Source organism: Carcharodon carcharias, chromosome 5, assembly GCF_017639515.1.
Source record: "Carcharodon carcharias isolate sCarCar2 chromosome 5, sCarCar2.pri, whole genome shotgun sequence".
NCBI classification, from domain to species: Eukaryota; Metazoa; Chordata; class Chondrichthyes; order Lamniformes; family Lamnidae; genus Carcharodon; species Carcharodon carcharias.
Window position 1 is genome coordinate 51,826,090 of NC_054471.1, and position 14,780 is coordinate 51,840,869.

General features: G+C 42.6%; 1 protein-coding gene across 15 annotated transcripts in view; it reads right to left on the minus strand.

Moving 5' to 3' along the window:
* The window catches only part of prdm1a (PR domain containing 1a, with ZNF domain), a 93,074-nt gene that overhangs the window by 15,328 nt on the left and 62,966 nt on the right, over positions 1–14,780 (minus strand). For 13 of the 15 annotated variants that reach the window (XM_041188827.1, XM_041188832.1, XM_041188835.1 and 10 more), the window contains 2 exons: positions 7,970–8,089; positions 2,562–2,814 (listed from right to left, as the gene is read on the minus strand). In XM_041188827.1, coding sequence (XP_041044761.1) covers positions 2,562–2,814; positions 7,970–8,089 — 373 coding nt within the window. Of the gene's footprint in view, positions 1–2,561; positions 2,815–3,006; positions 3,122–7,969; positions 8,090–14,780 lie in introns of those variants that run through there. The other 2 variants (XM_041188836.1, XM_041188837.1) reach the window with 2 other exon arrangements.

The window sequence follows — 14,780 nt, forward strand, 5'->3', positions numbered from 1 at the left end:
TAAGTCAATTTTAAGAAAAATAAATATTTACTGCAACATATTGTAATACAATCCTTACGGAAATTAAAGCCTAGTTCCCCTTCGTACATTGGTAATCGATAAATTTAGGCTGATTTCCCACATCCCCCATTGGATCCCTCTGGTTGAGACGTTGCTATGAAAACCAGATCGTTGAGCAGCAGACAATTCTGCTAGGCCCCTGCAAGCTAAAACAAGTAGCCCCAAAGGGATTGGCAAATACACAACGCACCACTGTACAGTGAATTTCTGACCAGTCATGTCAAAGAATAGGGCGTGAGGGGTGTGGTGGATCGGGTGGAGGGGTTGTGTGCAGGGGCATTAGCCATCCTATAAAGCACAGGCTCACCTCCCACGGGCCTGTCATAAAATAGCATTAGACAGACCCCAGGAAAGAGGTCGCCTGTCCACCCACCTCAGCAAATAACAAAAAAAGACAAATTAATAGTGAAAACAAAAATAAAGAACAAAATCTGCTCTGGGGTTGCAAAATTGTGAGCTTGAAGAATGTCATTCCAGAATTTTTTTTAAACCATGTTTATTTGTCCTTTCACTCCTCTTCCCAGGGGTTACATTCACTTCCAAACTTGATCTTCCTGGATGGAGCACGTTTATGCAGGAGCAGAAAATTCCTCTTAAAGCCTCCTACCTCACACTCATGTTGGTTTTGCATGTTTGTTGATTCATTATTTCTTAACTTAAAAAAGAGTTAATAGAATAATTTATTTAACTGGTTGAAAGTTTGGACAAGTAGATAAGAAGTGCTCTTGTGTATGGCATGCGGCTGACTGAAGCATTTACAAACGATGTGCCATTAACTATCCTTATGGCTTCTTTTGTCCGACTGTATGCTTTACATTGGTGAAACTGGTAGAAGGTTAACCAGCTGCAATGGTTCCCTGTTGGTTCAGTGGGTAAGTGCATCACATGGCATTGATCTATTTGCAGCTGGAATCTCCACAGCTTGACTCCAGTTTTGGATGGAGTTAACCAAAACTCAGTGAGGGAAACAAGAGAGATTTTTAGAATTGAGCTGAGGTGGGCAAGTGAGGGGAAGATTTCTGATCACTATTGAACAATAAGAAAGGTTAGCCCTTAGTAAAGGCCACTGCCAGCTCAGCAGCTCAGATATGATGCCCTCTGCGGTGGGATAGCTTCCCGGCACTTATAGTGTCAAGATTTACACAAAAAGGAATGATTGCTAGGGCAAGATTTCAGAAGGCTGCCAGAAATTGTGGGGGCATAACCCCAGTGACAGACACTGCTTTAAACTGGAAGAGGTGAGAAACTGGGATCTTTTAAGACAAAAAAGTCCAACGGCAACAGCCACATGTCACGCCAGCACTTTTAAAGCTCTCTGTAGTACACATGCACGCACAGCTAATTACACTTTACACCAGAACTTAATCCTACGCTTTCCAAGTATGTGCTGGCCGCCCAAATATCAGTGCATTTTCAAAAATTTGTTCTATGGAAGCTGGTGACATCAGCAAGACAACATCCCTTACCCATCCCTAATTGACCCAAGGGCATTAAGGGCCAGCCGTGCAATGTGGAACTGGAATCATACTTGGTTTTCCTTCCCTGAGGGACATTATTAACAATCTGGCTGCTTTTCATTGTCTTTTTCCTAGGTCCACCAATTACCAGAATTTTTGTAAAATGTTACACAGCTTTCCCTCGTGGGATTGGAACACCACATTCTGGGTTGTTATTCTAGGCTGCTGTAGCTGCCAAATGACAGCACAGCATCACTGATATCTTTCAATAAGTGCTGGAGATAGACAAGGTTTTTCGTATTCAGTTGAACCCTAGAATATCCTTTTTTAAGAAGTAATGATTGAAAAAGTTTTCTACTTTTAATAAAAAAAAAATCTACCCTCCTTTCTAAGCTCCCAAACATAGCATGATGTTAATAAAACCATTAGACCTCCTGCGCCCCCCCCCCACCCCTACACCAAGCTCATATGTACATTTGTTAGCTCCAACCCACCTATTCCAAAAGTCTCCCTGCTGGTTTCCCATCTTCTACCCTCTGTAAGCTGGAGTTCATCCAAATCTCTGCTGCCCATGTCTGAACTCACACCAAGTCCTGTTCACCCATCACCCCTGTGCTCACAGTCCTGCATTGGCACCCCCTCTGGCAATTCCTCAAATATAAAATCCTCATCCTCATGTTCAGGTCCCCCCATGATCTCAACCCCCCCCCTATCCCTGCAACCTCCTCCAGTGCTACAGTCCTTCAAGATACCTGCACTCCTTCAACTCTGCCTCTTGTGTGGCTTCGTTCAATGCTTTCCACAATAAAGCAACCCTTGTGCTACCCTACCCAAACCACCTGGCTTGCAGGGACTCAGATGTAAGCCTTGCTTGCATTGCTATGTGCTGCTGATGCAATAACAATATTCTGAACTCTGTCCCATGGGAGTTCCATTCAAATTATGCTGCAAGCATTTCATGCAAATACATCTATGATACTTTGATATGTGGGCATGCTAGGAATGAAACGATGACCATTGCAGCATTCAGCTTGATGCACTTACTTAGCTTAATCATCATAAGATCACCTGAGGCTGGGTAGTGGAGACGTTCTGCAAACTCGCTGCTGTACCAGACTAGTAGCTCTTCGTTAGCTGGGATTGCCTTCACTGTGTAGAAGTAGATGTCCATTCCATTCTGACAAGCTGCCAGGCATTGTTCCTGTTTCGAATGGGCTGGGTTCACATATCGCATCCAATTACTTTTGCTCTCGTCGAACCCATCAATAAAGTGATGTAAATCACCATTTGAGTACACCTAAAACGGAAATAGAGAAAGAGAAAAATTAAAAATACAACTTCAAAACTCTTCCATCCTGTCTTCCTTGGAAATGTGGACACATTTGACCAGTGAAAGTGGAACATTAATCTTTCGAGCTTTCTCAGTAAAATAACAACAAATGGATTTCAATCTGGCTGTCATAACAGACAAGAATACCTTCACTGTTACCTTCTGCATTTGTTTGTGCTAAGTTTTGTTTTATAAATTTTAGTAATAAATTTCTTGATGGTGTATTCTGCTGTTAACCTGGAACAAACCCTGCGCTGATGCACGATCCAGCGGAGTGTCTCAAGTGTGACTAGCTTGAAGGGACAGGTGGATGCTGTCACCACAGTTCCCATTCTTATATGTACATACACTGTGTTGAGTCACCTGAAGCCCTGACGTCAAAAGCTACTCAAACTGAATCTGTAGCTTCCATTTTCCTGCCGCCCCCTCTGAGTACTACAGCTTTGCAAATCTCTTTCAGTTTCGTTGCGAGACATTTGCTTCCGATGCTGAGCTCCTGCAGATGATCTGGGGAGGGAAATTGCACAGCGATTACCTGCCACAACAGGACCGGCAGCTGTTTGGAAGCAGATCAAAGCCCTGACCTTAGCAGAACGCACTTTTCCACTGCAATTACCCTGTACTTTACTCTTTCAGATCTTCCTTGCCATCTTTTGAAATACTAGATTTTTTTTCATACTTATCTTGTTCATATGTAAACATATGGAGCTTCCTGTGAATTCGACGGGGGAGAGACAAGTACTGGGGTGTGGGAGGATGGGGGTGGTGGGGTGGAGGTAGAACCACACGTGGGTTCTCCTTAAAGTAACCCACTTGACATCTTCTGGTGTGTTTGTTATGAGAAACTGGAACAGCAGGAAGAGTGTGGAGTAGTGTGTGAACAAGTATGCTTTCAGGTTTTTGTTTGGTGTGAAGAACTTTCTCAAACTTCCAGGAATGAATGACTCTGCTGCTTCCATTACGAGGCACTTTGTGTCTGTTTGAAATCTTGATTAACTTCCGATTGATTTTCCATCGTATCATTTACTGTACGGTTTTCAGAAATGTAACTGAGGCATCGGCTCCGATGTCATCAGTACAGCCCTAGTTCAAATCTTATTTCCACAGTGTGATGACACAGAAAGAAGAGAGAGAAAAATAAAGTAACATTTACATCTTCTGTCTAAACTTATTTCTGGTAATTAGTAATGTATTTTGCAATCTTGACCAACCTGCAGTTATGCATATCACAATTTTAGAATCAAGGCCAAACCCCAAGTCCCAAATGATTAAAGATTAAAAAAAAGCACAACATGGTCTATAAATGGTTTGAATGAAGCTCAATTATATTTAATTGGTTCATTTAGAGAGTACTACAAACTTCATAAATGACTGCATCTTATTTCTTCAAAAAGTAGAACAGCTAAGCTCTGTGACAATCAGCCACTGTTGTATAATGTGAGGCTGCAGGGTCTGGCAGTAGCCTGGAACTCTTTACACTGCTCTCAAAGCTGCCTTTAGAAGCACAAGACAGTGACACAGGTGAACGCTTATTAGAAATACCTGATAAATTGTGTGCTAACCATCCCACTCTCCAACCCCGAGGCCCGCACATCATCCCCAACTTTCTTACATGGAGCCACATAGAAACTACAGGGAAAGAGGCTGGTGTGGCCGAGTTGTTAACTCCGGTAAGTGTATTCCACCAGCTCACAGCTATACTTGTAAAAAAGCATCCACTGCTCTCTTGTCTGAAATCTCTTACATTTAATATGATATCTATGTCCCTTTGTCCTCAACCCTTCAAACAATAGAAACTGTTTCCATCGACTCTGCTGCACCCATTCATAATTTCAAACACCTCTATTAATATGGCCCATTATCTCCAATGTTCTAATGCAAATAGTCTAACCTTTCCACGTTTTTCTATTTGTATTTTCTCATATCACAGAGCATCCTAAAGTTTCTCTCCCAGATCCTCTATTACTTAAATATCCTTCCAATAAGTTGACACAAAACTGCTCACAGTACTGTGCTTGTGGTCTTATTCATGTATTAGATAGATTCAGCATTAAATCTCGGCTTTGATAATCTGTATCTCTTGCTGTAGAACCTGGTATTCCATTCCATTTTGTGTTCAAGGTGCACTGAACATATTAAAAAGGAGTGCCATCATTATGTAGCTGTATTTACTGTTGGCTTAAGTTCCAGATTCAGAGAATGTCCCATTTAATTTGCCCTGCCGAATATGTGAAGACTTTTATAACAGATTGTGGGTGTTTGGCGAAGGGAGGGGGAAGGAAGTAAACAAAGCCTGGAAGTTTTGGGGTAGAAACTGCCTTTTCCTTTAGACAGTAGTGGCTCCAACAACAATGAGTGACGTGAGTTGTAGCAAGGGTGGCACCCAACCTCCACCAGAAAAAACATATAAGCCATCTTCAACCACAGTCAGTTCCAAAAACTTATGAAACGGAAAAGGGATGGAAAAATAATTCTGTTTGTTGTCATGTTGGGTTTGCAAATCCTTAAAAGCATAAGAAACCTAAATGTAGGAGCTGAATAGGTCATTTGCTCCTTCGAACCTGCTCCTCCATTTTAATACAATCATGGCTGAATTTCCACCTCAAATCCATTTTACTGTATTATCCCCATATCCTTTAATTTTGTTGGCACTTAAAAATTTATCAACATCTGTCTTGACTATACCCAATGATTAAGCATGCAAAGCTTTCTGGGGAAGAGAGTTCCAAAGATCTGCAATTCTTTGAGTGAGATCATTTCTCCTCATCTCATTAACTGTTGTGGTGTTCTTACTTCACACCAGTACCTCATATCATGGCATTGGGTCAAACATGGGCAAGCAAACTTTCTGCTGGTTACCATGTACATTGCTCCCTACCACTCTCCTCAGCTGATGAATCAGTGCTTTTCCCCATGTTGAATAACACTTGGAAGAAGCTTTGAGGGTGGCTAGGGCATAGAATGTACTCTGGGTGGGGCACTTACTGGGCCTATGGCAGGTGGTGAGGGTCCAATCAAGAGGGAAAAATCTACTTGACCTCGTCCTCACCAACCGACCTGCCACTGATGCATCTGTCCATGACAGTATTAGTAGGAGTGACCACCTCACAAGCCCTTACAGAGATAAAGTCTCACCTTCACATTGAGGATACCCTCCATCATGTTGTCTAGAATGACCACCGTGCTAAATGGGATAGATTTCGGACAGATCTAGAAACTTAAACTGGGCATCCATGACGGACTGTGGGCCATCAACAGCAGCAGAATTGTACTCAAACACAATCTGTAACCTCCTGACCCAGAAAATGCTCCACTCTACCATTATCATAATGCTGGGGGATCAAAACAGAAAGCTCTGGAAAAACTCAGCAGGTCTGGCATCTGTACAGAAACAGGGTTTTCGAGTCCAACATGATTCTTCTTCAAAACTCCAGAACTCTAGTTCCACAGAAGAGTCATACTGGGCTCATAACGACAGCGGCAGCAGCGTCTACAAGATGCAATGTAGCAACTTGTTAAGCCTCCTTTGACAGCACCTTCCAAACCCACAACCACTATCACCTAGAAGGACAAGGGCAGCTGATGCATGGGAACACCAGCACCTGGAAGTTCCCCTCCAAGCCACACACCATCCTGACTTGGAACCATATCGCTGTTGCTTCAGTGTCGCTGGGTCAAAATCCTGGAACCCCCTTCCTACCAGCATTGAGAGTGTACCTACACCACATGGATTGCAGTGGTTCAAGAAGCTCATCACCACCTTCTTAGGGATGAGCAATAAATTAGGGATGGGCAATAAATGCTGGCCTAGTCAGCAATACCCACATCCCATGAAAGAATTAAAAAAAGGAAAAAAAAAACATGCGTGATGGACCAGTTTGTAATCACAGCACTATATTAATCCCAGGTTTGTAACTGAAATGATGGACATCGCCGGGCGTGCACGTTTGTGTGTGTGTGTGTGTGTGTGTGTGCGTGTGTGCGTGTTCACATGAGCGTGTTCACGTGTGTGTTGTGTGTGTGTGTGTGTGTGTGTGTGTGTGTGTGTGTATGCGTGTCTGTACATGAGTGAGTGTGTGTGTGCGCATGTGAGTGAGTATGAGTGTGTGTGATAGGGGGCTGAAATGTACTACAGAACACAAATGTATTGGTTTTTGTTGAGATTTCTCTACAGGGTACATAGGCAAGAAAATTGTGTTAAGAAAACTTCTGAGTACCAACAGGCAGAAAAAGGACAATGACAGATGCCAAACAAAATGGATGTTGATGGCATTAATGAAATAACAGTACCATTAGAAGCCAGAGGACAGTAACCAAAATCCCCTATCTTTCTGATGAGACTTCTATGTTACAGAAGGACTTTAGCAAACAATTCTGAAATGCAGGCTTGGGCCTTAGATACTGTAGAGATTACCCTGCATGCAATGTGGGCTGGCTCCATGGCAGCTGGACAGGTTTCTTTTTCTCTGTCCCGACTCGTTACTATATAACCGGCCGCCATACTTTCGCCATTGTTGGGGGGAGGGAGGCAGAGGTCTACACAGATGCGCCTGAGGCCTGTGTGGCTGTCTCTAGAGCTGCCCACCAATCTCTCAATGAATCAGATGCCACAATATATAAAGAATCACACACACCCAACAACTGAGGAGGAGTTGAACACACTTCATGTGCTTGTTGACCTTTTTAAGTCACCCTGTCCTTACTGATAGTTGTGAGTGAGTGAAGAGTAAGTAGAAGGAAAAACAGGATTTTTGCATCAACTGGTTCTAATTAGTTCTTGGTCAAAATGCAAACTTGATTTGCCTCCAAGCAAGAGCTGAATCGTTTCCTTTTCCATAAGAAATGCTATGTTCCAGCATAGGGGCCAAGAATAGTTGAAATCAGTTCATCACTAACAAGATTTCACCCTCAGCATTCCTAACCTCTGAGACACAGACACTTACTCAGCTCATTTACTGCGTTAACTCCTACTGAGTACATATATGGTTTTTCACAGGAACTTCACTGCTGCCCTCACACACATACAAGCACCACTTTTAAACAGGAAGTGACAATGTTTTTCAGCAGTATTCATTTAGCGAACTTAGAATTGCATCAGCAGAATTTTTTTTTTCCGACTTACCCTCCAAAAGTATTTTCTGTTTGCATTTTTTGGGACAGTGTCATTGGTGTAGATCTCACCCACAAGTGGTCCGAAACGTGTCCCTTTGGGAATGTACTCTGCGCTCATAACTCCAAGCACCTGTGGGACAAGACACCATGCCATAAATCCATGAGGAAGAAGACACTGGTTCAAACATTTCACTGTCTGATTAAAATATGCAAAGCTCTGATTCTTATTTTATGCCTGTTTATTTTTCTTAAACGTTATATCTGGCATCCTCCCAATAACATCACATCTTCAACAGGTTAGGAATCAGGCTCCACTACACAAATGATCCTAACATGGATTTTTTATTGTATCACAGTCATATACATTTTTATTTTAAAATGCATTTCCTAAATCTTGCCGTAGTATAATATTTTCCTCGCTTGTGAAAGAAATTCCCTCCAACACTAATGAGTTATTACAAGTGGAAGAATGGCCGGGAAGGGGAAGGAGTTGTGGGGGGGCTGGGGTGGGGGAAGGGGGAGTAAGAGCCTAGGAATAGGTGTAGGTCACTCAGCCGCTCAAGTCTGTTTTGCCATTCAAATATATTGCAGTTTCTATATGGAATTGCCAGCAGAAATGATACAAAACCACATTTACTCTGAGCAAATTGGCAAGCTCTGCTCCAAGGTTATTAAAAGCTTGATTCTACCGCGGCTCTGCCTTGCAGCTTATTACTGTCCCTCGCAAGCTTTTCTAATTGTTAGAATGTCCAGACTGCAAGTTGCTAAATGGGCGCTCTGAAGACAGATCAAAAAGTGGACTCTTATCAGGTACCAGGCATCTATTTATATTGCAGCACTGACTGACAGTACTGATCCAATGCACAACCCAACGCTTGGAACTGCCTCAGCCGATTTACCACATCTGCACCGTGCCAAATGCAGTACCAGCACCGCACAATCACTGGATAACTTCTGAAACCATTTTTTTTTTTTTACAGTCAAAATAAATTTATTACAATAATGCTTCAATTTGTCCCCTACCCCCTCCCTTCCAGCTCTAGCTTCACCCTTGAGCAAACTGAGCAAGATTGGTGAAATGCGCCTCTCCAGGATGAAAGTAGCAGTTCAGCTTGGAGGTGTATGGTCTAACTGAGAATGTAAGACGTATGGTTGTCATTCCTGGCCCACCTCAGATTTTCATGACAACTTAAACAATATTGACTTAGACAGCACAGAGATTTCAAATGACTGTGGGTAAGTGTGGGGAAATAAGGAAGGGTAAAAATACAACAAAAGCAGAAAGCATCGAATGGACAGCAGCTGCTCAAAAATAATGGGTTTCTTCTTTTATTCACCACATATTTTATTGTGAGTCACAAATCAGAAAGCCAGCTTTTTATCTAGACTATTAAAGGGATGGTATTCCAACCTCAAGCACTGCTTGGTGGTAACACAGCTTGTGCTAGTAAGAATAAGATGCCCAATGGGTAGATTGTCCTGTTCCTGCATCAAGGTGCATTGGTTCATCTGGGGCCAAGGTATGGGAGGAATGTGGGAATACAGCAGTGCACACCCCTGAAGATCCCACCCAATTTTTCATAGATTATTTTAAATATAAGTAAAAATTGGGCTGGTTCCCTTACAGCCATTGAACTTCTCTGCATTCAGTTTTCTTAAGTGATCTGATATGTCCAGAGTCAGAGGAAAAACAAACAAAACAGATACAGGTACCATTTTTCATTGTGTTCAAGAAGGCAGCTCAATACTACCTTCTCTGGGCAACTAGGGATGCTCAATAAATATGACCTTTGCCAGAGATGCCCTTGTCCCAAAAAGGAATTTCAAGACTGTACTGGAGTACAAGTTGTTGCAGTACCAATTCTGCCAGAGTATTTCTCGACTGGTGTGAAAAACTCTGCAGTCAGAGCAGCAGAGTGGACATGTGTGGTTCTGTGGAGCTCAGGGTCTCATGTATAACTCAGCACTAGTCATAAGGTCCAAATTTCCTACTGGTACTCGCTGTTTAGGTTCTTGTGAGACCACTTGAGAGAGCATGAGTTAAGAGCCTTCAGGGGAGGTAGGAATGAAAACTGCACACTCTGGAAACAAGTGTATTTGTATTCAGTGTACAACATGCGCATGCACATGCACTTGTTTTCAGAGTGTGCGTGATTTAAAGGTCCTGACCTTTTCCATCTCCTGAAGGCTACTTAGTAAAAAAACACAAAATTATGCTACTTGCAAAAAGTGTGACACTTACTTGAAACATTGGAAGAGGAGGTGGGGAGAGGAGAGGGGGATAGGAGGTAGAATCCCCTCAGCTCCAGGTGCAGGTTTTGTTGCGTTTACACTTGCTGATTAGATTTAAGCAGACACAGGGCCACTCTGATCCCCAATTGCCAGTGTAAACAAGGGAATTTGCTCAGGGTCATAACGCCAGGAGGCCTGCGTGCAGAGGCCACACACACCTGCAATACTGCTACTTGCCTATACTCACCTCAAGAGCTTTTTACATTATTGTTGCAGACTTTCGTTTCAAACTTGTGACACATTCCAGCCTATTTCTTAGTGCTAAGCGTTACTGAAATTAGCCAGCCAGCTGAAGTTTTACTTCCACATTGCGTGTTCTCGCCTCTACATCTGCGCATCATCATCATCATCATCATAATGCATCCTGACACAAACTCTTGCTCAAATTCTGTCCAAAATGCTTCGTCAACCTTCCTACTCCACAAAACCATACAGTAGGGTAATGTCATGAAAACAAATGGGGAACAGCAATGCTTATATTTTTCCCTCTTTTAGAAAAATAATGGGCAAAACCATTTGAAAAAATGGTTTTACGAATCATCATGTTTTAGTTCTTGCCACGTTAATTGTGCTATTTTTTGGTAGATGCCACCTGTATATGCAAGAGATAGTTGTGAAAGACAGATTCTAAAAATCACTTCAGAAACAGAGCCCGAAACCAACTGCTGGGAGTGGGTCTTGTAGAGATAAACTCAATTTAGATTGTGATCATCTTTTGTGCAGCACACTTACGTAATCTTGAATATTATAGAAGAGAAAAAGAAGTCAAGCGTTTCCCAATGCTGCTGCACTGGCAACATGTTTCAGAGCAGAATGGGCAGACCCCTGCCCCCCCGCCCCCCCCCTCTGTCTGTCTCTCTCTCTCTTTCCCTTTCTCAGTGCGGTTCTGAGTGTGTTTTCAAAAAAAAAGAACTCAAAGCTCCTGCTTCTGCTCATTCTCTCATTTTCCCCCCTCCCACGGGGAGGAATGTGCTTCCTTGTGTCGAATCATTTTGGTGCTCCAACAGCCTTCTGACGCAGTACCCAGATGTTTGCTTTTCATGAATGAATCTAGCTGGTGAGCATCAGCCAGTTGTCTGAGCATTGACAGGCTTCACAGCCGAATGTAGCTATCTTCTTTTCCGACAGGGGCCATGGACCCAGTGATCACCAGGAGTGAGCGATCTAATTTAATTCTTCCCTGGTGTATCTGGGGATAGGGGTGAGGGTGAGGAGCACCCAAGGTGAATTGCAGTAACTCCACTGTCCCCTGGCTGAAATCAGATAGCTTACCATAAACCAGTATCATACCTGGGATCTTCCTGACTCGGAGGAATCAGTAACATACGGGGCATTTATGTGGTGAGTCAGCAGGGGCAGTTTTCAATTCCTTTTCCAATAAGAAAGTTCATCCCCATTAGCCACTGAAGCAGGTCAGTCAGTAAATTGAACCCAGACCTTATTATCTTGTTTCCAACACCCCCCCCCCCCTCACACACACACACACACACACACACACACACACACACACACACACACACACACACACACACACACACACACACACACACACACACACACACACACACACACACACACACACACACACACACACACACACACACACACACACACACACACACACAAAACTTGGATTGCAGCTTTCTCTCCCTCCTTTTCTAAACATCGTTACAGAAGAACAGTTTGTCCGGCAGCACTAAAAGGTGGCTGTTTAAAATCAATTGAGCCAAGCTTTCAGCTCTGCATTCAGCCTCCCCTGACCATGGTCCCACAAGAATCAAGTGCCACTGACCAAGGTCCCAATGAATCATGGCGGGGCAGGGTGGGTGTCTGCTAAGTATAAACACACTGTGGTTAACAGGTAGAAAGCTTCCACACTCTCATGCTTCATATCTCCTCCTGCAGAAGCCATTCCTCTTGGTGGTTTATGGTAACCCTGACCCCTCTACCAGTGTGGAGCATCTATCTATGTCAGTGGGGGTAGGTCAGTGAAGTATTCTGCCGATGTCTGCCTCGCAGACAAAAAACAGCTCCGCCAAGTCTTCATTAACTCAATTTACTTTAATTATTTACATAGGGAACAACTTCCAAGTTATTAATTAAATGTCTGCAAAGTAAATGGTGATTACAGTGTACAAGTTGGTGATATGTAGGTACATTTTCTTAAAAATTGCAGGCTGTTCAAAAGGGCTCTTTTAAATTACACTGGTGTTATTCGGAGATCAGAAACCTCAATGCTTTTTTATTATCTTTTTTTATAAAGAGCAACAACTCCACCCACGCTTTTGAGAGGGGTGGGAGGAAAGAGAAAGGGAAGGAGTAAGAAATTCTCCCTATGACTTGCTAGAAAATGTCAGTTATAATGCCCAATTTTGCAACCGTAACATGGTGTGAAAGGGCAGGCCTGGGATAAACAACCCTTTGCTGGTTTCCCTTCCCCTTTAAACTAACAGGGGAACTACCTTGTCCCTCACCCACCCTCCCCTGCCCTTTGAAACTGCTTCCTCTCCCCATCCCCTTTCCGCATCCCAGGTAACTTCTTTTAAAAGGGAAGGCCAGATTGTGACATTTACAAGGATACAGTGTATTCCACTGGATGCCAAATAAAGTGTTAGTGAGAAAGCCTAGCAGCCTCAAGTCTGCCTCACTTACTCTACTTCAGGTGTGCTGGTTAGGGGCAGCAGGCATTCTACATGGAGCTCACTATCAACCGCACAGGACAACGGCAGTCTGCCCTCAGGCAGCGGGTCAAAGAAAAGATATTTCCTTTATGAAAGCAGCATCTAGAAGAAAGTTTACAAAAACTGCTCCATTCTCTTCAACTTTCATCCCTTTTTCATTCTCTCACATTCACAGCGTGGACTGAGGGATAGAGAGAAAGAGAGAGAGTGTCACATCAGAGCGTAAAACTCTTACGTTGAAGGGGTTGGATTCTCCTCTCCTAACGCACATATATTACTGGTGAGATGCCAAAAAATTCACAACATATAAACATGGGGCCAGAATAAAGTTGGAGCCTGTTCTAAATTCACAATGTCCATCTGAAGTTGGCCTCATTTTTGCCACTTTTCAAATGACTGTGACAACGCAATAAAAGGTCGATCAGTCCCACTACAAGCAGCAATTTCCTTTAAGGCACAGTAACTGCTTAAGTTATTAAGGTAAAAAAGGGCTCAATGCCAGAAGGTAAACCTGTAACTGTTAACGAACAGTCAAATACAAGATAGAGGATGAGCTAAATCAATTAAATTCAACTTCAGACGAAACACTTTGCATGCAGTATAAAAAAATAGTCAAATGAGTTTGAGTTGTACCCACAACTTGCACACACCCACTTCAGCAATGATCTGTTTTGAGTGTAAACTTATGAACCTGATAAAAAAGCTGGTCAGAGAGCACACTGCAGCTCTGACCCGTTGCTTTCTCTGATAAATCACTACAGTTAAATGTCTCGGCTGTCTTTATGCTTCCTGCAAGTGCTGAAAGAGCTGAACAGCAATTCAAGTAAACTGTGGGAATCAAGGATGTTGTTCAGTCTTCTATGACCAACTGGGAAACGTGCCATTAATAGTGGTGATAATTTCTCCCCGTACTCTAGTTACGCACTGAATGTTATGCACACACTTGCTGCTTGAACCTGAGACACTTAGCAGAACAGAAGCTGGCCATTCAGCCCATTGTGCCTATTCTAGCTCTTTGCTAGAACAATCTGTAACTGATCACATTGCCCTGCTCTCTTCCCATAGCCTTGCATTTTTCTCCACTTCAAATGACATCAAATTTTCCTTCAAAAGGTGCAAGTCTTTGCCTTAGTTAAGGCAGAGCATTCCATGCAACAACAATTCTCTGCCTTTTTCTAGCAATGTGCCCCTGACTCAATGACTATTTTAAACTGATAGTCTCTTGTTGCCTTTATTCCCCTACCAGAGGAAATAGTCTTTTCCTATTTATCCTATCAAAGCCCTTCATAATTAAAAAAAGATTAAATTTCCTCAGCCTTCCTTGTTTCAGCAGACATTGACTAGTATATCCAAATAACTGGAGTGTCTCACCCCTGATTTTGTCAAAAGTTTTATATTCTGTTATGGTTAGAAACAGATACATTATTTGTTATTCATATTTTGCTTACTGTTAAACATACAAACAGCATTATCCACTATTTGACACACACAGACTGTTCCACATATAAATATACACACAGCTTTATTTATCGCTTTACCTGCAGACAACACAGCCTTAGGACATTATCTGCTGTTAGACACACACACCCGCGCGCGCACACACGCGCACGCGCGCACACACACATACCTAAATCCACAATAATCTACCTACATCCTTGGGATCTGCTTTCAAACAAATAGGCACACACAGAGACACAGACACACGCACACAATTGGCACTTCCACTCTACAGCTTTTTGTTCTATGCAATAAAATATTTGTTCTACGCAATGGAATATAGAGACATTTCCAATCTTGCTCAATTTATATATATATATATATATATGTAAATAAAATGTATATTATATA